This window comes from Globicephala melas, chromosome 20, assembly GCF_963455315.2.
Source record: "Globicephala melas chromosome 20, mGloMel1.2, whole genome shotgun sequence".
Lineage (NCBI taxonomy): Eukaryota > Metazoa > Chordata > Mammalia > Artiodactyla > Delphinidae > Globicephala > Globicephala melas.
The window spans coordinates 57,823,427-57,842,767 of NC_083333.1; the positions used below are offsets into that span (position 1 = coordinate 57,823,427).

Sequence of the window (19,341 nt, forward strand, 5' to 3'; positions counted from 1 at the left end):
TACTGACCACCCCCCCAGCCTTATTCCTCACAACACCCCTTCCCCTGCATCTTACCCATGCACTAGCTGTCCTGAGTATGTGCTGCTCTGTGTCTTTAGCTTTCTTTACTGTGACCATCTACAGTGCCCTTGACAGCCACCCTTACCAGCCACACACTGATTACCTCCTGTTGTTCAAGATACAGTTCAGGTCAGCTCCTCAATTAATCCTCTGCAGTCCCACCCACCCCCAGGCATAACTGACAGCCTCTCAATGTACCCAGTGCAGATATATATCACTATCTCTGTGGTTTCTTGCTGTATTCACTTACATTACATCCTGCTTGCCTATACCTAGCTTAGTGCCTGACACATACTAGGGGCTTAAGAAATAGTTAGAGCCAAATGGTGGCTACTCAACATAAGCTTGTTGTGTTGACACCTGATCTAACTTCCAAGGACCATCACATCAGTGTGTACTCTGGGCACCACAGTTCTGTCATGGAACCATCTGACTGCACAAGTCAGAGTACAGATCCAGCCCAGCTATATTCCAATCACTATGTCTCTCTTGGGTTTGTCTTGATTCCCTGATGTTTTGATAGAAAGGTAGAAACATTTAAATGGAAAGAGAAAGAAAGCCCGTTCTCCTAGTGTTGGTGTTCTAATCCAGCTTGACCAATCTCTCTCATGGGCATTTTGTGGACAGAGCCCTGGAGAAGTTCAGTTACCCTATAAGGATAGGCAGAGGCCAGGAGAGGCAGTTTAGGATGAAGCAGGCTAACTGGTTTTATTTGCATTGTTCCAAACCACTGGATCAGTTGACTTGTCCTTAACTCAGTTGGCAAGCAAAGGAGCTCTGAAATCCAAATTTCCTTGGCAAAGATGGTTCTTTCTTATCAGAGAAACTTGAGTGAGAAATTTCTGGGGGTAGAGATGGGGAAGGTAAGGGATTTTTGCCCAGGAAAATGGATTAGCAGCATTAATGCTCAGGATAAGTAGGTACAGCCTGGGCCAAGATGCATTTATCATCACCACCCTGATATTAAGGTCAACATATTATATATTTTTTTGCAATTTGTTATCTGTCTCTTCAGCTAGAATGAGGGCAGGCATCTATCCTTGTTCACTGCTCTACCCCAGAGACTAACCCAGTATCCAGCAGTAAGAGGTACCTAGTGAACATTTTTTGAATGAATGAATGACTTTGGCCTGGAAGTCAGGTGAGCTGGATTCCACTTTCCACTCTGCAGTTACCGTCTAGCACTCTGACCTTGGGCAGGTCACTCTGCCTCTCTGATCTTCAGTTTCTTGTCAATGAAGATGTTATTATATGCCTGACCAATCTTATTAGGACAGTATGAGGTTCCAGCTGTATGTGAAAGTCCTTTTTTACCATTATACATACACAATACTGAATTTGAGAGATTATATCAACCACCAAAGAGTCAGTTCTTTCCCACTGGGAGTTGAACACATGGATGAGAAAATGTATGTGAACCTAGGAGGACTGGAGGAGCAGGTCTTATCCCTCTGCCAGCCAGGCTTTGGGTCCCTGCCATGTGTTCTTCAGGCTCCCTGGGCCGACCACAGTTGTGGACACTCATGGCAAACCAGTGGGTGCAAGACTCCTGAAGACATAGATTAGAGATCACTGGGGTACAGAGAGCAATGGAAGCCATGAATGTAGATGGGCTATGATGAGAATATAGACTGAGGGAAGAAAGAGCCTTGGACTGATCCTCAGGAAATGCCAACACTGAGTAAAGCAGGTAGAAAATAAGAATCCAGCAACAAAATCCTGGAAGGAATGGCCAGAAAAATAGGAGTCCCAAGTATGGTATTTTAGAAGCCAAGAGAAGAGAGAAAGAGTGCAGAAAGAAGGGAGGAAGGATCATGAGAAGAGGAGGAGAGAAGTTCATTGAAATTTATTGACATTTGAAAACTCCAGTACATTATAATTTTATAAAAATACAACCAATGCATTGAATTTAAAAATCAGAATGAAATATACCAACATGTTAATGGCAATTGTTTTATGTGATCAGAGTTATTATTTTCCTCTTTCTTTTTTCCATATAGTCTTATATGTATTTATGTTACTTTTATAATTGAAAAAGTATATTTAATAATAAAAGATATATGAGTGTGAATACCTTGAATAGGTATAAGACAAAGGGTTATCTGTATGGGCCTTATGGAGAGGAGAGCCACAAAAATGAAATCAGTTGTTGAATTTAACAGTTAAATCTCATGGTAGGATTTGGTCTGACTTACTTTTCTAAAAATATTTTCTTAATGTTCTCTTAATTAAGCAATGCTAATAAATAAGGATGGTGACCAGGCAATGTTTTAACGGGTCCTAAAAGCCTTTAACTGTGTATTTCATTATGACTATAATGTTATGGGCCCAAGTATCAGGGACCATAACCAAGGACTTGGCTTTTCCTATTCTCCTTGTGGTAGACCACATTACTGTTCACCAATATTCATTGTCTCATCCTATGGGAGGAATGTGCTTCCTTAAATCTCTAACATCAGCCTTGGCCATATGATTTCTTTGGCTAACAAAATGTGAGCAGAAGTGACATGTGCCAACATGTGCCAGTGTTTTAAGAGCCAACATATGTTCCACCATGCTTACTTTTCCTCCTATCATTGTGAATCACAGGGGTCTAGACAGCAGCTGCTCTGATAGTCTGGGTCCCAGAGTATGGACAACAATGACATGCAGGAAGCTCTCAGCCAACCTAGAATGGACTTGTATCTGAGCAATAAATAGAATTTTTTTTGTTTAAAGTGATTGTGATTTGGGGAACTGTTTGTTACTGTAGCCCATCCTGAGAGTTATAGTCTTCTGGAATCTGAAAAGAAAAAATTATCAGCAACACCAGCACTTTCTCAAGAAATCTAATTCTTAAGTCTTTTTTATTTCTCTAGATGATGCATATTTACTACAGGGACTTAATATAGAGGAACTATATCCAGAGACCTCTAGTTTCATTACTTATGATGGGTCAATGACTATCCCACCCTGCTATGAGACGGCAAGCTGGATAATAATGAACAAACCTGTCTATATAACCAGGATGCAGGTGAGCTTCTCTGTGGTCTTTTAGCTAATGGGGAAGATGATGTGAAGACTGGCTGGGTTTGTGGAGTGCCTATTGTATTAGTTTGCTAGGACTGCTTTAACAAAGTACCACAAATTTGGTGACTTAAACAACAGAAACATATTGCCTCACATTTCTGGAGGTTCTAAGTCCAAGATCAAGGTGTCTGCAGAGGTGTTTCCTTCTGAGGAAGTGAGGAATATGTTCCATGCCTCTTCCCTGGTTTCTGGTGGTTTTCTGGCAAAACTTTGGTGTTCCTTGGCTTGTAGGAGCATCACCTCAGTCTGCCTTCATCTTTATATGGCATTCTCTTAATGTCTGTGTCTCTTTGTCCAACCCCCACCCCCACCCCACAATAAGGACATCAGTCAAATGGGGTTACGACCTACCCCAATCAGTCATATTAGATTAGGGTCCAACCCAATAAGCTCATCTTACCTAATTATATCTGCAATTTCCCTATTTCCTAATTAGGTCACATTCTGAGGTACTGAGGGTTAGGACTTTAACTTTTTAATCTGGGGGTACACAATTCAGCTCATCAAATTTATGTTTAAAGAATCAGCATCTGGGGCTTCCCTGGTGGTGCAGTGGTTAAAAATCAGTGGTTGAAAATCTGCCTGCCAATGCAGGGGACATGGGTTCGAGCCCTGGTCTGGGAAGATCCCACATGCCGCGGAGCAACGAGGCCCGTGAGCCACAACTACTGAGCCTGCGCGTCTGGAGCCTGTGCTCCATAAAAGAGAGGCCATGATAGTGAGAGGCCTTTGCACCGCGATGAAGAGTGGTCCCCACTTGCCGCAACTAGAGAAAGCCCTCGCACAGAAACGAAGACCCAACACAGTCAAAAATAAATAAATAAACATTTAAAAATAAATAAATAAATAGAATCAGCATCTGGAAAGGCTTAGCACAAACTAACTATAGATGCACCCTACCTGTTTGAGTGAGAAAAGACAGCAGGGTTAGTTCCCAAAGTGTGCTCTACAACTCCAGTGTTCAAAAGGCAGAGCAAAATGGGTGGTTTGGTCAAATATGTTTGAAAAAGCTTTATCAGGGAACCCTCTTGCATGGTTAGTGGGGATGTAAATTGATACAGTCACTATGGAGAACACTATGGAGCTTCCTTAAAAAACTAAAAATAGAACTACCATATGACCCAGTAATCCCACGACTGTGCATATACCCTGAGAAAGCCATAATTCAAAAAGAGTCATGTACCACAATATTCACTGCAGCACTATTTACAATAGCCAGGATATGGAAGCAACCTAAGTGTCCATCAACAGATGAATGGATAAAGAAGATGTGGCACATATATACAATGGAATATTACTCAGCCATAAAAAGAAATGAAATTGAATTATTTGTAATGAGGTGGATGGACCTAGAGACTGTCCTACAGAGTGAAGTAAGTCAGAAAGAGAAAAAAAAATACTATATGCTAACACATATATATGGAATCTAAATGTTAAAAAAATGGTTCTGATGAACCTAGGGGCAGGACAGGAATAAAGACTCAGATATAGAGAATGGACTTGAGGACACGGGGAGGGGGAAGGTTAAGCTGGGATGAAGCATTGACATATAGACACTACCAAATGTAAAATAGATAGCTAGTGGGAAGCAGCCATATAGCACAGGGAGATCAGCTTTGTGCTTTGAGACCACCTAGAGGAGTGGGATAGGGAGGGTAGGAGGGAGACGCAAGAGGGAGGAGATATGGGGATATATGTATATGTATAGCTGATTCACTATACAGTAGAAACTAACATAACATTGTAAAGCAATTATACTCCAATAAAGATGTTAAAATTTTTTTTAAAAAAAGTAGAAATAAAAGAGAAAAAAGAAATAAAAAGAGCTAAATCGATTTCATTGCTGGAAGGTTTCTCAGGGTCTTTAGAATGATATACACGTCAGTCTCCAAGAAGAGGCAATATGATATGTAACATTTCATAAACATATTTGAATGTGGGATTTTTTAGAGCATCTCACAGTATTCCTAGTTGGGCTGGCTAGTATTTCTCAGAACTGAATGGGAACTAGGAGATCTGGCCTCTGAGGCCAACTTTACTAATGGCTCCTTATGAGCTCCTAAGCCTGTTGCCCCACTTCTTTGAAGTGAATTCTCTTCTTTGTAATGAAGGGGGTAAATTACATGAGTCTATTCTATGATTGCAAGAGTCTATAAAAACTCAGAGGAAAGATAAGCAAAGGAAGCAAATCCAATCTCCTTTACAGGATATGTATTTACAACCCAACAGCAATTTGAACAATTTGAAGTATCTGATGCTATCTGTATTTACTGGGACTCTTAGTGACTAGCAACCCCCTCCATCTAACTTCAGCTTAGAAAAAGGATTTATCCATGAGATACTGGGTCAACTTATGGAATTTAAGATCAGAAATTGATGTCAGGAAGTCACTGGAATCAGAAGCCCAGAAGCCCTTTCTCTCTGTTCTCTCCTGCTCCCTCCTGCACCGTAGCTTCGTTCTCCTCTACTGCTAGAGTATTCTTTAGCTTCACAGTCCTGGGTGGAACATGGCTGCAAACATTTTAGTCCAGCTCCAGATCCTGATATTCACAGAAAAGGAACTGAATTAATCCAGCTTAATTTAGCTCTGACTCCTAGACCAATCACTGTAGTTTGAATAATATCTATGTGGGAGAACAATTCCCTGAATTACTGGACCCCAAGGTGTGATAGAAAGAAGAGACCCTGGAGAACACCCAGCTGGGTTTCCTCCTTTGACAGACAGTGTGTCATAGGACAGAAGAGAATCACTGACTTGTTCAGAGGCACACAGGAGCCAGGGAGCTTGAAGCAAGGCTCCCTCCAAGCATGGAGGCATCAGTGGGTTGTACCCACTGAACCCATGAATCAGGGTCTGTGGAGGCCTCAGGTGTCCTTTCCCACACAGCTGGCACTGCCTGGGTTGGCCACAGTCTACATGGTCTTACTTCTTTCCTGGTATGGGTGGATCTCACAGTTGTTTCTCTCTCCTCAGATGCATTCCTTACGCCTGCTCAGCCAGAATCAACCGTCTCAGATCTTTCTGAGCATGAGTGACAACTTCAGGCCCGTCCAGCCACTCAACAACCGTTGCATCCGCACCAACATCAACTTCAGTTTACAGGGGAAGGACTGTCCAAACAACCGGGCCCAGAAGCTTCAGTATAGAGGTGGGTTCAGTGGCTCAGTGGGCAGTGGAGACAGGCCAAGCCCAGTCTTCCTGCTCACACCTACTCTGAAAAGCCAGGCACTATCTCCCATTGGAGGAGTCATGATTATAAGTGATATTTACATGGTGCTTTTCTATTGAAAAAGTCTGTATTTCCTAAACAGAGACAGAGATCAAATCTTTAAATCTTGTCTGGCTCAGGCAAGACAGCATTTTCATAGCCTTTTTACAGAAGAGCCCAGAGAGGCTGATGTTCCCAAAGTTACGTGTTAAAACAGGACAGCTAGAAGCATTAGCGCTTTTAGTTATATACACAATAGATCCCCTTTTCCCCTAGAAGGTGAGCAAATAATTCTGGATGCCAGGCCATTGGGACCCAATGAAGTGTGTGTATGAATGTATCTTTTTCTAGTGCTATGTCCCTAGAAGTGACTATAATTCCTACTAGAGGGGACATTCAAGATGCCTCTCGCCTCCCATAACCCTCTGGTCCACACCCAGCCCTCTCTCTTCCCTTCTACACACTAAGTACCTATTGATCATTGTCATAAACTCTCAACATGGAAAGGAAGGTGGAGGAAGGACAGTGTCGTGGAGATGCCCCCAACCAGGAGTTAGGACACCCAAGTTGCTGCCATGGTTCTGACACTAACAAGCCATACAAACCCAGCCAAATCATTTAACCCCAGGGCTCTGGGTGTGTCTGAGAGAGAAAATTAAAGACAGAAATGTGGAGGAAGTTGGAGAGATAAAGTGGAAGGTAGAGGTGGTAGCTGCTTCTAAAGTTGCCTGGTAACATCCATAGTCCCCATATTTAGGCAGCACATTATTGTTTCAAAAGGGCTTCCCTATCCAGGCTCTCATATGCTCCTCACGACAATCATGAAGTAGATGGAATAGGGACACACCCAGAGTGCCAACTTTTTCTGCAAATGGCCAGATGGTAAATACAGGCTTTGTGAGTCATAGGGTCTCTGCCACACTCTGATGTTTTAGGGTGAAAGCAGCCATAGACAATATGTAAATAAATGGTTGTAGCTGTGTTCCAATAAAACTTTATTTACAAAAGCAGTTCACAGCTGGATTTAGCCTGCAGGCTGTCATTTGCCCACCCCTGGTCTAAAGCAGCACCATCCACTATGGCTTTCTGAAAGGATGGAAATGTTCTGTGTCTGCATTGTCCAATAGGGTAGCTACTAGCCACATGTGGCTATTGAATGTCTGAAGTGTGGCTAGTGTGACAACGCAACTACGTTTTCAATTTTATTTATTAATTTAAATTTATATTAGCCACATGTAGCTAGTGACAACCCTATTGGATAGCTCAGGCCTAGAAGTTCATAAGAAAGTGGAGAGGGTAGTTGGGATACATACAAGTAAGCAGACATTTAGAAAACTGTCCCTTCCCCTTTGGAGTAAGCCCCCCAAACTGTGTGTAAATTAATCCAATTATGCCTTGTTTTGTGTTGTTTGTGTGTTTTGTTTTGTTTTTTCTCTCTCTCTTTCCAGTAAATGAATGGCTCCTCAAATAGGAAAGTAAGCCAAGAAGAATCCCACCTCAGTGAAATGCTACAACTGTGAATTGACGTAACCTAAACTGTCCCCTTCTTTCTTCTCTTTCTTTCCTCCCTCAAGCCTCATTCACTCTTTGGATCGGCCCTTTCTTCATGAAAATTGTCTGCAAAACCTTGGCAGAGGAATATATCTCTTACACACACTCACAAATACACACACAAGCACTCACACACACATACACACACATGCAAATATATCTACTCACATACACACTCATACAGCCCCCAAGATGGGAAGTTAAATTTTAGAAACAAAAGGCTCATTCATAAGAGGTCTTAGAAGAAAATAACCAATTAACCTGATTACAATTTTGATACTGTTTTCCGAAACAAATAAATCTACCGAATGAGAATTTTCAGCCTTGTATATTACAAAATTCTTCCAAAAGAGAGAGAGGAGAAAACACAGCTCTGACAGCATCAAGTGGACTTTTGTTCTTTGCATCAAGTAATCTCAAATAGTGTCCTAGGATCCTTTATGGGTGCTGGTGACAGGTGAGCCAAGACAAAGTTGGCCAAGGACACATTTCTAGATTGCGATTCTTCTGTTTACTCAACAATTTAAAAAGAAAAAAGGACAGACATTGAATAGATGCACATTGTATATATATATATATCACCACAGACTATTAAAAAATGGAATTATTACCCCTCTTTGTCATATATGTGTAGTAGGATTTGCCAAGATCATATTGATCCATTTGCTGTTTCTTATTTTCCAAAGGTCATACATTGTGTTTGGTTATTGTTAACAGCTCAATAAATGTGTTTAACAAGTTAATTTCATTTTTCTGGCTATAGTCTATTCTCCTTCCTTACAGGCTAAGCCCTGGCTCCATACAACTGCATTCTTTGGTTTCATTTGTTCCTTCATCTACATGTTTTGCTCATTTGCAGCCAGTTTTTACTGAGTTTGTGGCAATGGGAATGCATTTGCTAAGCAAGTATAACTTTAACTCCACTCCATGGCTCGATCATTCATATGAGGTGAGGTTCAGCCTGAGATAGTAGGTGACAGATTTCTTGCACTTCAAAACTGCCACCGCCCACCCCACCCCACCCCCGTGATGCTCCCTTGAAGGAATGCACTTTGTCTTGTAAATTCTTGGGAAAGAGGTGTATTTTCTCTCCAGGTTCAGCTGGATCTCACAAAGTACAAATGAATGCCTTTCTTTTCTTGTTTATAATGGTCACTCACTGTGTTTGGTTACTGTCAAGAAATCAATAAATGTGTGTAACAAGTTATCCAGTACTGTGTCTGAGTTTATTGAGGAGGAGGGCACTCCCTGCTGAAGCCTCTGAGTCCTGCTGTGTCCACAAGCAATTGCATTATGGCCAGCAGGGCAGCCAGAGCCTCCAGAACAGCCTGTCTGGTCATTCCCAGAGCCAGGTAATTAATACCCTGTTGAGAAAACATATAGGCTTAGCTGCTGGAAGGGAAGACTTGGCTGTTCATTCAGTGGCCAAATTAAAAATAACTTTCATCTTTCCTTTCTGTTACAGCTCCAGAAAGAAGGGAAAGCACAGGCATGTAGGATCTGTGCAAACGGGAACATCCACAAATATGTCAAAAACTTAAGCAAGTGGCTAGGTTTATTGATGACGAAAAAAAAAAATCAAACAGCCAGATATTTCATATTTGAAACAATACACTTAATTTGATTTTTTCCACTTTTTGCACCAAAATTAGTTAGATGATGGCCTTAACCATGATGACATATGACCCTGTTTCTGAGCAATCATATTTTTTCAGAAAACCTGATCTGTCTGCAAAGATTTAGGGTGGGCAGGTGGCAGTCTTTCTTTGTATGGCTTGCTGCTTCCTCTCTAGGTCAGAATCTTCTTTAGCCTGCAAGGGCAGGCAGTGATGTAGTGTGTCAACTAGGCCTGGCTTCAAATTGTCACCGTACCACTTACCTGCTTGCTGTGTGATCTTAGGCAAGTTGCTTTACTTCTCTGATCTGTAAATCGGGGATGCTAATAACTACTTCCATGAACTATGAGACTTAAATGCTATGTAGCTACTTAAAGCAGCTAGCACAATACCTGCAATGATGGTTCTATAAAGACTGACTATAGAGCACGTGCATTGCCTAAGTATTAGAGGTTTTCCTAGACCAGACCATACCTTCCCCTCCAGGGAGGGGTTAGCATCAGTCACAAAATGGGCATCAAATTAATACCAAATGGAGGAGACAGGAGGAACCCCTGAGTGACTAGGTAGGACGTGGGGGGAGTGAGAGGGGAGGAGAAGTGGAGGCCAGATAGGACCGGTGTCCCTGAGGGGTGGCTGAGAGTGGGGAAATGTTCCCACATCTGGAGGGACCCTCGGGTGCTTGGAAGATCAGGGGAGCACACCTAATGTTTCCCCCACCCACTCAGGCTCCGGGAAGCCTGCTGGGCTCCTGGGCCTGGTCCTCCATTCTCTGGGACTCCCTCCAACCTCATGGGTCCTAGGGGCGTGGGAGGGAGGGAGGATAGGGGAGGACAAGAAGAGGCAGACAGAGGGGGAGGGGACCCTCTAGGACCGGAGAATCAGGGGAGGCACAGCTGGTGTTTCCCTCACCCACTTGGCCTCCGGAAGCCTGCGGGGCTCCTGTCCTCCAAGGCCCCGCTCCACGCCATGTTGGTTCTAAGGGTGTAGGAGGGAGGCAGCGTCAGTAGAGGAGAGGTGGATGTGGGGGGCGGGGGGTCCCTCCGGGATCGGAGGATCAGGGGAGGCATGGAGGGAATTTCCCCCACCCACTCAGGCCCAGTGAGCCTGCTGCAATCCTGGACCCGGTCCTCTGACCTCCAAGCGCAGAGGCACTCCTGGGACACTCCTGCTGCACTGAGCCTAAGCCCAACACCCACTCCCCACCCAGGGCTTTTCTGGCCCTGTGGGGCCTAAGCATAGTTCCCTCCCACCGCCTAAACCCAGCCCCTGCCTAAGCCCCGCCCCTCAAGCCAAGGCTTTATCCAGCTTTTTTTCCTGAATTTTATTTTATTTATTTTTTTATACAGCAGGTTCTTATTAGTCATCCATTTTATACACATCAGTGTACACATTACAATCCCAATCTCCCAATTCATCACACCACCACCCCAACCCCTACTGCTTTCCCCCCTTGGTGTCCATACGTTTGTTCTCTACATCTATGTCTCAATTTCTGCCCTGCAAACCAGTTCATCTGACCATTTTTCTAGGTTCCATGTATATGCGTTAATATACGATATTTATTTTTCTCTTTCTGACTTACTTCACTCTGTATGACAGTCTCTAGACCCATCCACATCTCTACAAATGACCCAATTTCGTTCCTTTTTATGGCTGAGTAATATTCCATTGTATATACGTACCACATCTTCTGTATCCATTCATCTGTCAATGGGCATTTAGGTTGCCTCCATGACCTGGCTATTGTAATTAGTGCTGCAATGAACATTGGGGTGCATGTGTCTTTTTGAATTATGGTTTTCTCTGGGTATATGCCCAGTAGTGGGATTGCTGGGTCATATGGTAATTCTATTTTTACTTTTCTAAGGAACCTCTGTACTGTTCTCCATAGTGGCTGTATCAATTTACATTCCCACCAACAGTGCAAGAGGGTTCCCTTTTCTCCACACCCTCTCCAACATTTGTTGTTTGTACATTTTCTGATGATGCCCATTCTAACTGGTGTGAGGTGATACCTCGTTGTAGTTTTGATTTGCATTTCTCTAATGATTAGTGATGTTGAGCAGCTTTTCACGTGCTTCTTGGCCATCTGTATGTCCTTTTTGGAGAAATGTCTATTTAGGTCTTCTGCCCATTTTTAGATTGGGTTGTTTGTTTTTTTAATATTGAGCTGCATGAGCTGTTAATACATTTTGGAGATAAATCCTTTGTTCATTGATTCATTTGCAAATATTTTCTCCCATTTTGAGGGTTGTCTTTTCATCTTGTTTATGGTTTCCTTTGCTGTGCAAATGCTTTTAACTTTCATTAGGTCCCACTTGTTTATTTTTGTTTTTATTTCCATTACTCTAGGAGGTGGATCAAAAAAGATCTTGCTGTGATTTATGTCATAGAATGTTCTTCCTATGTTTTCCTCTAAGAGTTTTATAATGTCTGGCCTTACACTTAGGTCTTTAAACTATTTTGAGTTTATTTTTGTATACTGTGTTAGGGAGTGTTGCAGTTTTATTCTTTAACATGTGACTGTCCAGTTTTCCCAGCACCACTTATTGAAGAGGCCATCTTTTCTCCATTTTATATTCTTTCCTCCTTTATCAAAGATAAGGGGACCATATGTGTGTGGGTTTCTCTCTAAGCTTTCTATCCTGTTCCATTGATCTATATTTCTGTTTTTGTTCCAGTACCATACTGTCTTGATTACTGTAGCTTTTGTAGTACAGTCTGAAGTCAGAAGCCTGACTCCTCCAGCTCCATTTTTTTTCTCAATATTGCTTTGGCTCTTCAGGGTCTTTTGTGTTTCCATACAAATTGTGAAATTTTTTTGTTCTAGTTCTCTGAAAAAGACCCTCTTCTTTACAACTGTGGTTGTTTTACCTGCCAGTTGTTGTTTCATCTATATTTTTATTATTTCTAACATATCTGTTAGTTTTCTTATTTTAGTTTTTACTCTTTGTTATTGTTCTGTCCCTTTTTTTTTCTTTTTCTTTTCTTTTTTTCCTGCCACCCCATGCTGCTTGAGAGATCTTGGTTCATGAGCCAGTGGTCAGACCAGAGCTCCTGCAGTGGGAACTACAAGTCCAAACCACTGGGCTACCAGAGAACCTCAGGGAGTATTCATCAGAGTGAGTTCTCTCAGAGGTCCTCATCTCAGCACCAAGACCCACCTCTACCCAACAGCCTACAAACTCCAGTGCTGGAAGCCTCAGGCCAAACAACCAGTAAGACAGGAACACAATTCCACGCATCAAAAAAAAAAAAAAAGACAACAAAATAATATGTCACAGATGAAGGAGCAAGGTAAAAACCTACAAGACCAAATAAAGGAACAGTAAATAGGTAACCTACCTGAAAAAGAATTAAGAGTAATGATAGTAAAGATGAACCATAATCTTGGAAACAGAATGGAGGCATGGATTGAGAAAATATATGAAATGTTTAACAATGATCTAGAAGAAATAAAGAACAAATAGAGATGAGCAACACAATAACTGGAATGAAAAATACACTAGAAGGAATCAATAACAAAATAAATGAGGCAGAAGAATGAATAAGTGAGCTGGAAGACAAAATGGTAGAAATAACTGCCAAGGAGAAGAATAAAGGAAAAGAATGAAAAGAATTGAAGACAATCTTAGAAACCTCTGGGACAACACTAAACACACCAAATTTGAATTATAGGGGTCCCAGAAGAAAAGAGAAAAAAAGAGAGTCTGAGAAAATATCTGAAGAGATTATAGTGGAAAACTTCCCTAATATGGGAAAGGAAATAGTCACCCAAGTCCAGGAAGTGCAGAGAGTCCCATATAGGATAAACCCTAGGAGAAACACACCAAGACACAGACTAATCAAACTGACAAAAATTAAATTCAAACAAAAAATATTAAAAGCATCAAGGGAAAAGCAAAAAATAACATACAAAAGAATCCCCATAAGGTTATCAGCTGATTTTTTAGCAGAAACTCTGCAGACCAGAATGGAGTGGCAGGACATATTTAAAGTGATGAAAGGGAAAAACCTACAACCCAGATAACTCTACACAGCAAGGATCTCATTCAGATTCAACAGAGAAATCAAAAGCTTTTCAGACAATCATAAGCTAAGAGAATTCAGCACCACCAAACCACCTTTACAACAAATGCTAAAGGAACTTCTTTAGGTGGAAAACAAAGGAGAAGAAAAATACCCACAAAAACAAACCCAAAACAATTAAGAAAATGGTAATGGGAACATACATATCGATAATAACCTTGAATGTAAATAGATTAAATGATCTAAACAAAAGACACAGGCTGGCTGAATGGATACACAAACAAGACCTATATATGTGCTGTCTACAAGAGACCCACTTCAGACCTAGGAACACATACAGACTGAAAGTGAAGGGATGGAAAAAGCTTTCCATGCAAATGGAAACCAAAAGAAAGCTGGAGTAGCAATACTTATATCAGTTAAAATAGACTTTAAAACAAAGGCTTTTACAACAGATAAGGAAAGACACTACATAATGATCAAGGGCTGAATCCAAGAAGAAGATATAACAATAATAAATATTTATGCACTGAATAGAGGAGTGCCTCAATACATAAGGCAAATGCTAACTGCCATAAAAGGGGAAATTGACAGTAACACAATAATAGTGAGGGATTTTTACACCTGCCTTACACCAATGGACAGATCATCCAGACAGAAAATAAATAAGGAAACACAAGCTTTAAATGACACAATAAGCCAGATAGATTTAATTAATATTTATAGGACATTCCTCCTGAAAGTGGCAGAATATACTTCTCAAGTGCACACAGAACATTCTCCAGGATAGATCACATCTTGGTTCACAAATCAAGCCTAGGAAAATTTAAGAAGATTGAAATCATAACAAAGATCTTTTCTGACCACAGTGCTATGAGATTGGAAATCAATTACAGGGAAACAACTGTAAAAAACACAAATACATGGAGGCTAAACAGTGCACTACTAAATAACCAAGAGACCACTGAAGAAATCAAAGAAGGAATAAAAAAATACAAAGAAACAAATGACAATGAAAACACAACAGCCTAAAACCTATGGGACACAGCAAAGGCAGTTCTAAGAGGGAAGTTTACAGCAATTCAATCTCACCTCAAGAAACAAGAAAACTCTCAAAAACAATCTAACCTTACACCTGAAGCAACTAGAGAAAGACAAACAAAGAAAACCCAAAGTCAGTGAAGGAAAGAAATCATAAAGATCAGAGCAGAAATAAATGAAATAGAAATGAAGAAAACAATAGCAAAGATCAATAAAATTAAAAGTTGGTTCTTTGAGAAGACAGACAAAATTGATAAACCTTTAGCCAGACTCATCAAGAAAGAAAGGGAGAGGGTGCAAATCAATAAAATTAGAAATGAAAATAGAGAAGTTACAATTGACAATACAGAAATACAAAGGATTAAAAGAGAATACTACAAACAACTATATGCCAATAAAACAGACAACCACGATGAAATGGACAAATTCTTAGAAAGGTACAATTTTCCAAGACTGAACAAGGGAGAATTAGAAAATATAAACAGACCTATCAGAAGTAATGAAATTGAAACTGTAATTAAAAATCTTCAAACAAAGGTGCAGGACCAGATGGCTTCACAGACAAATTCTATCAAACATTTAGAGAAGAGGTAACACCTATCCTCGTCAAACTCTTCCAAAAAATTGCAGAGGAACACTCCCAAATTCATTCTAAAAAGCCACCATCACCCTGATACAAAAACTAGGCAAAGGTATCACAAAAAAAGAAAATTACAGACCAATATCACTGATGAACATAGATGCAAAAATCCTGAGCAAAATACTAGCAAACAGAATCCAACAGTACATTAAAAGGATCCTACACCATGATCAACTGGGATTTATCCCAGGAATTCAAGGATTCTTCAGTATATGAAAATCAGTCAGTGTGATACACCATATTAACAAATTAAGGAATAAAAAACATATGATCCCCTCAATAGATGCAGAAAAAGCTTTTGACAAAATTCAACGCCAATTTATGAGAAAATCTCTCCAGAATGTGGGCATAGAGGGAAACTACCTCAACATAATAAAGGCCATATATGACAAATCCACAGCAAACATCGTACTCAATGGTGAAAAACTGAAAAGATTTCCACTAACATCAGGAATAAGACAAGGATGTCCACTCTCACCACTCTTATTCAAAATAGTTTTGGAAGTCCTAGGCACAGCAATCAAAGAACAAAAAGAAATAAAATGTATACAAATTGGAAAAGAAGAACTAAAACTGTCACTGTTTGCAGGTGACATGATATGGAAAATCCTAAAAATGCCACTAGAAAACTCCTAGAATTAATCAATGATTTTGGTAAGATTGCAAGATACAAAATTAATGCACAGAAATCTCTGGCATTCCTATGCACTAAAAACAAAAAATCAGAAAAAGAAATTAGGAAACAACCTTATTTACCATTGCAACAAAAAGAATAAAATACCTAGGAATAAACCTGCCTAAGGAGGCAAAAGATTGTACTCAGAAAACTATAAAACACTGATGAAAGAAATCAAAGATGACATAAACAGATGGAGAGATATACCATGTTCTTGGATTGGAAGAATCAATATTGTGACAACGATTATACTCTGCAAAGCAATCTACAGATTCATTGCAATCCCTATCAAACTACCAATTGCATTCTTCACAGAATCAGAACAAAAACATTTACAATTTGTATGGAAACACAAAAGGCCCTGAATAGCCAAAGCAATCTTGAGAAAGAAAAGCAAAACGGGAGGAATCAGGCTCCCTGGCTTCAGACTATACAACAAAGCTACTGTAATCAGAACAGTATGCTACTGGCACAAAAACAGAAATATAGATCAATGGAACAGACTAGAAAGCCCAGAGGTAAACCCATGCACATATGGTCACCTAATTTATAACAAAGGAGGCAAGAACATACAATGGAGGAAAGACAGCCTTTTCAATAAATGGTGCTGGGAATATTGGACAGCTACATACAAAAGAATGAAATTAGACTACTACCTAACACCATACACAGAAATAAACTCCAAATGGATTAAAGTCCTAAATGTAAGACTGGACATTATAAAACTCTTAGAGGAAAACATAGGAAGAACACCCTTCGACATAAACCACAACAAGATCTTTTTTAACCCACCTCCTAGAGTAATAAACACAAAAATAAACAAATGGGACCTAATGAAACTTAAAAGCTTTTGCACAGCAAAGGAAACCATAAACAAGATGAAAAGACAACTCTTAAAGTGGGAGAAACTATTTGCAAATGAAGCAATGGACAAAGGATTACTCTCCAAAATTTACAAACAGCTCATGCAGCTCAATATCAAAAAAAGAAACAACCCAATCAAACAATGAGCAGAAGACCTAAATAGACATTTCACCAAAGAAGACATACAGATGGCCAAGAGGCACATGAAAAGATGCTCAACATCACTAATTATTAGAGAAATGCAAATCAAAACTACAATGAGGTATCACCTCACACCAGTCAGAATGGCCATCATCAAAAAATCTACAAACAATAAATGCTGGAGAGGGTGTGGAAATTTACATTCCCACTGTTGGTGGGAATGTAAATTGATACAGACACTATGGAGAACAGTATGGAGGTTCCTTAAAAAACTAAAAATAGAACTACCATACAACTCAGCAACCCCACTACTGGACATATACCCTGCGAAAACCATAATTCAATGGGACACGTGTACCCCAATGTTCATTGCAGCACTTTTTACAATAGCCAGGACATGGAAACAACCTAAATGTCCAATGAAAGATGAATGGATAAAGAAGATGTGGTACATATATACAATTGAATATTACTCAGCCATATAAAGGAAGAAAACTGGGTCATCTGTACAGATGTGGATGGACCTAGAGTCTGTCATACAGAGTGAAGTAACTCAGAAGGAGAAAAAAATATATTGTATATTAATGCATATATGTGGAATCTAGAAAAATGATACAGATGAATCTATTTGTAGGGCAGGAATAGAGACGTAGACATAGAGAACAAACATGTGGACATGGTGGGGAAGGGGAGGGTGGGACAAATTGGGAGATTAGGTTTGACATAAATAAACTACCATGTGTAAAATAGATAGCTAGTGGGAAACTACTTATAGAACAGGAGCTCAGTTCAGTGCTCTGTGATGTCCTAGATGGGTGGGATGGTGGGAGTGGGAGGGAGGTCAAAAAGGGAGGCAATATAGGTATACATATAGCTGAGTCACTTCACTGTACAGCAGAAACTAACACAATGTTGTAAAGCAATTTTATTCCAATAAAAAATAAAAATTAATGCCAAATGATAGCAATAGATACCCAACAGGCAGCACATAGGTAAATACCTAAAGTATGTCAGGACAAAAAGGAAAGAAGCACCAATGAGAAAGGAAGACAAGGGGCTGGGTTTCTAGGACTTGTTCTGTTACTAGCATCTTCTGCGACTTTGGGCAAGTCAACTGCCCTCCCTGGAACAGTGTCCTTATCCATAAGTGACTTGGATAAAATGACCTCTCACAGACTCTCTATCATTCCCTCACTCTGTCTCTCATTCAGTTCTCAGCCCAGGGAAGACAAAGGGAAACCAGGATCTCACCTTTTGGGGTCCCTGGCCACAGGCAGAATTTCACTCTGGACAAAGAGAACTCGAAATAGAGTGAACTAGCCTGCCTCCCACCTCCTGGGCCCATCTGAAATGTCCTTTCTCCCACTCACTGGGTTTCCTAAACTATAAAATGGAAATTGGAGAACTTTGTCTTCAAACCACATAGAAGTAATAAAGATTGGCTGGATTTATACCACTGTAAAAAATAAAGAAGTTTTAAAAAGCACCAAAAGCCCCCTGACAGTTGGCCTGGTGAAGTCATCAAGGAACAAAAATACATTCTTACAATTTGGGTCCATGGTGTTCAGGAAGGGCAGGCAGCAGTGCTGCTGTGCTCTGCTGTGTGTGAAGGCCAGCTGGTTTTGCCCATTAGAGCCACAGACTTACATGGACATCCCTTCCCCCTGAGGAGGATAACAAGACATTGCAAGAAAATATATGCTGAGACTCAGTTCCCTCCTTAGCAGAATAGGGGAGAGAGGTAAATATACACAGAAGAGAGTTCTGGGCAAATTGTATGAGAAAAAGAGAAGTCATAGTGTGGAGATCCACAACTCCACACTCAAGGACGTATTTCGTGGTTTACAAGACAATTTAGGGCCTTGTTCCCACTTCCCTCAGTAGAAGTTGGGTTTCCATGGTGATGTCAGAACAACCACAACTCACTGCACCACTTGTATCTGGAATGTGAGGGTCACTTGGTGTTTGGGCAGGAGCACAGTCTTAAAGCATGGCCCATAGCCACCCACACCAGGCTGAAGGGTCTGATTGAGGACTATCAGTTAACATGCCAACACTTCTGGGGGAGCCCTTACCCTACTGGACCCCAGAGCACTTATAGTTAACAAGAGTATCCTAGTTTTCCTGTTCCAGAAAGCCTAAAAGCGGGATCTCTAGGAGCAGAAACTCACTTTAACATCATTCACCAATTAGCACAATTGAACACAAGGAAAGATCTGTCAAGACCCCAGCCAAGGAAATGTATTAATAAAATCCACCATGGGTTACACATTTCCTGTGGGCCAAGCCCTATGCTAAACAACATACAAATATCATCTTATTTCACCCACACAACAACCTATAAGGTAATCACCATTGTTATGTTATAAATGCAGAAACTACTTCTTAAAGATTGGGGAATCTGCTCAGGGTCACATAGCTCTTAAGTGGTAAAGCCAGAC

General features: G+C 40.6%; 1 protein-coding gene across 7 annotated transcripts in view; it reads left to right on the forward strand.

Moving 5' to 3' along the window:
• The window catches only part of CA10 (carbonic anhydrase 10), a 638,759-nt gene extending 629,662 nt beyond the window's left edge, over nucleotides 1–9,097 (forward strand). For all 7 annotated transcript variants that reach the window (XM_060289949.1, XM_060289948.1, XM_060289954.1 and 4 more), the window contains 3 exons: nucleotides 2,920–3,074; nucleotides 6,105–6,279; nucleotides 7,788–9,097. In XM_060289949.1, the coding sequence (XP_060145932.1) occupies nucleotides 2,920–3,074; nucleotides 6,105–6,279; nucleotides 7,788–7,810 (353 nt within the window). In that variant the 3' untranslated portion in view covers nucleotides 7,811–9,097. The remainder of the gene's footprint in view (nucleotides 1–2,919; nucleotides 3,075–6,104; nucleotides 6,280–7,787) is intronic.
• The last annotated feature ends 10,244 nt before the right edge of the window (nucleotides 9,098–19,341 follow it).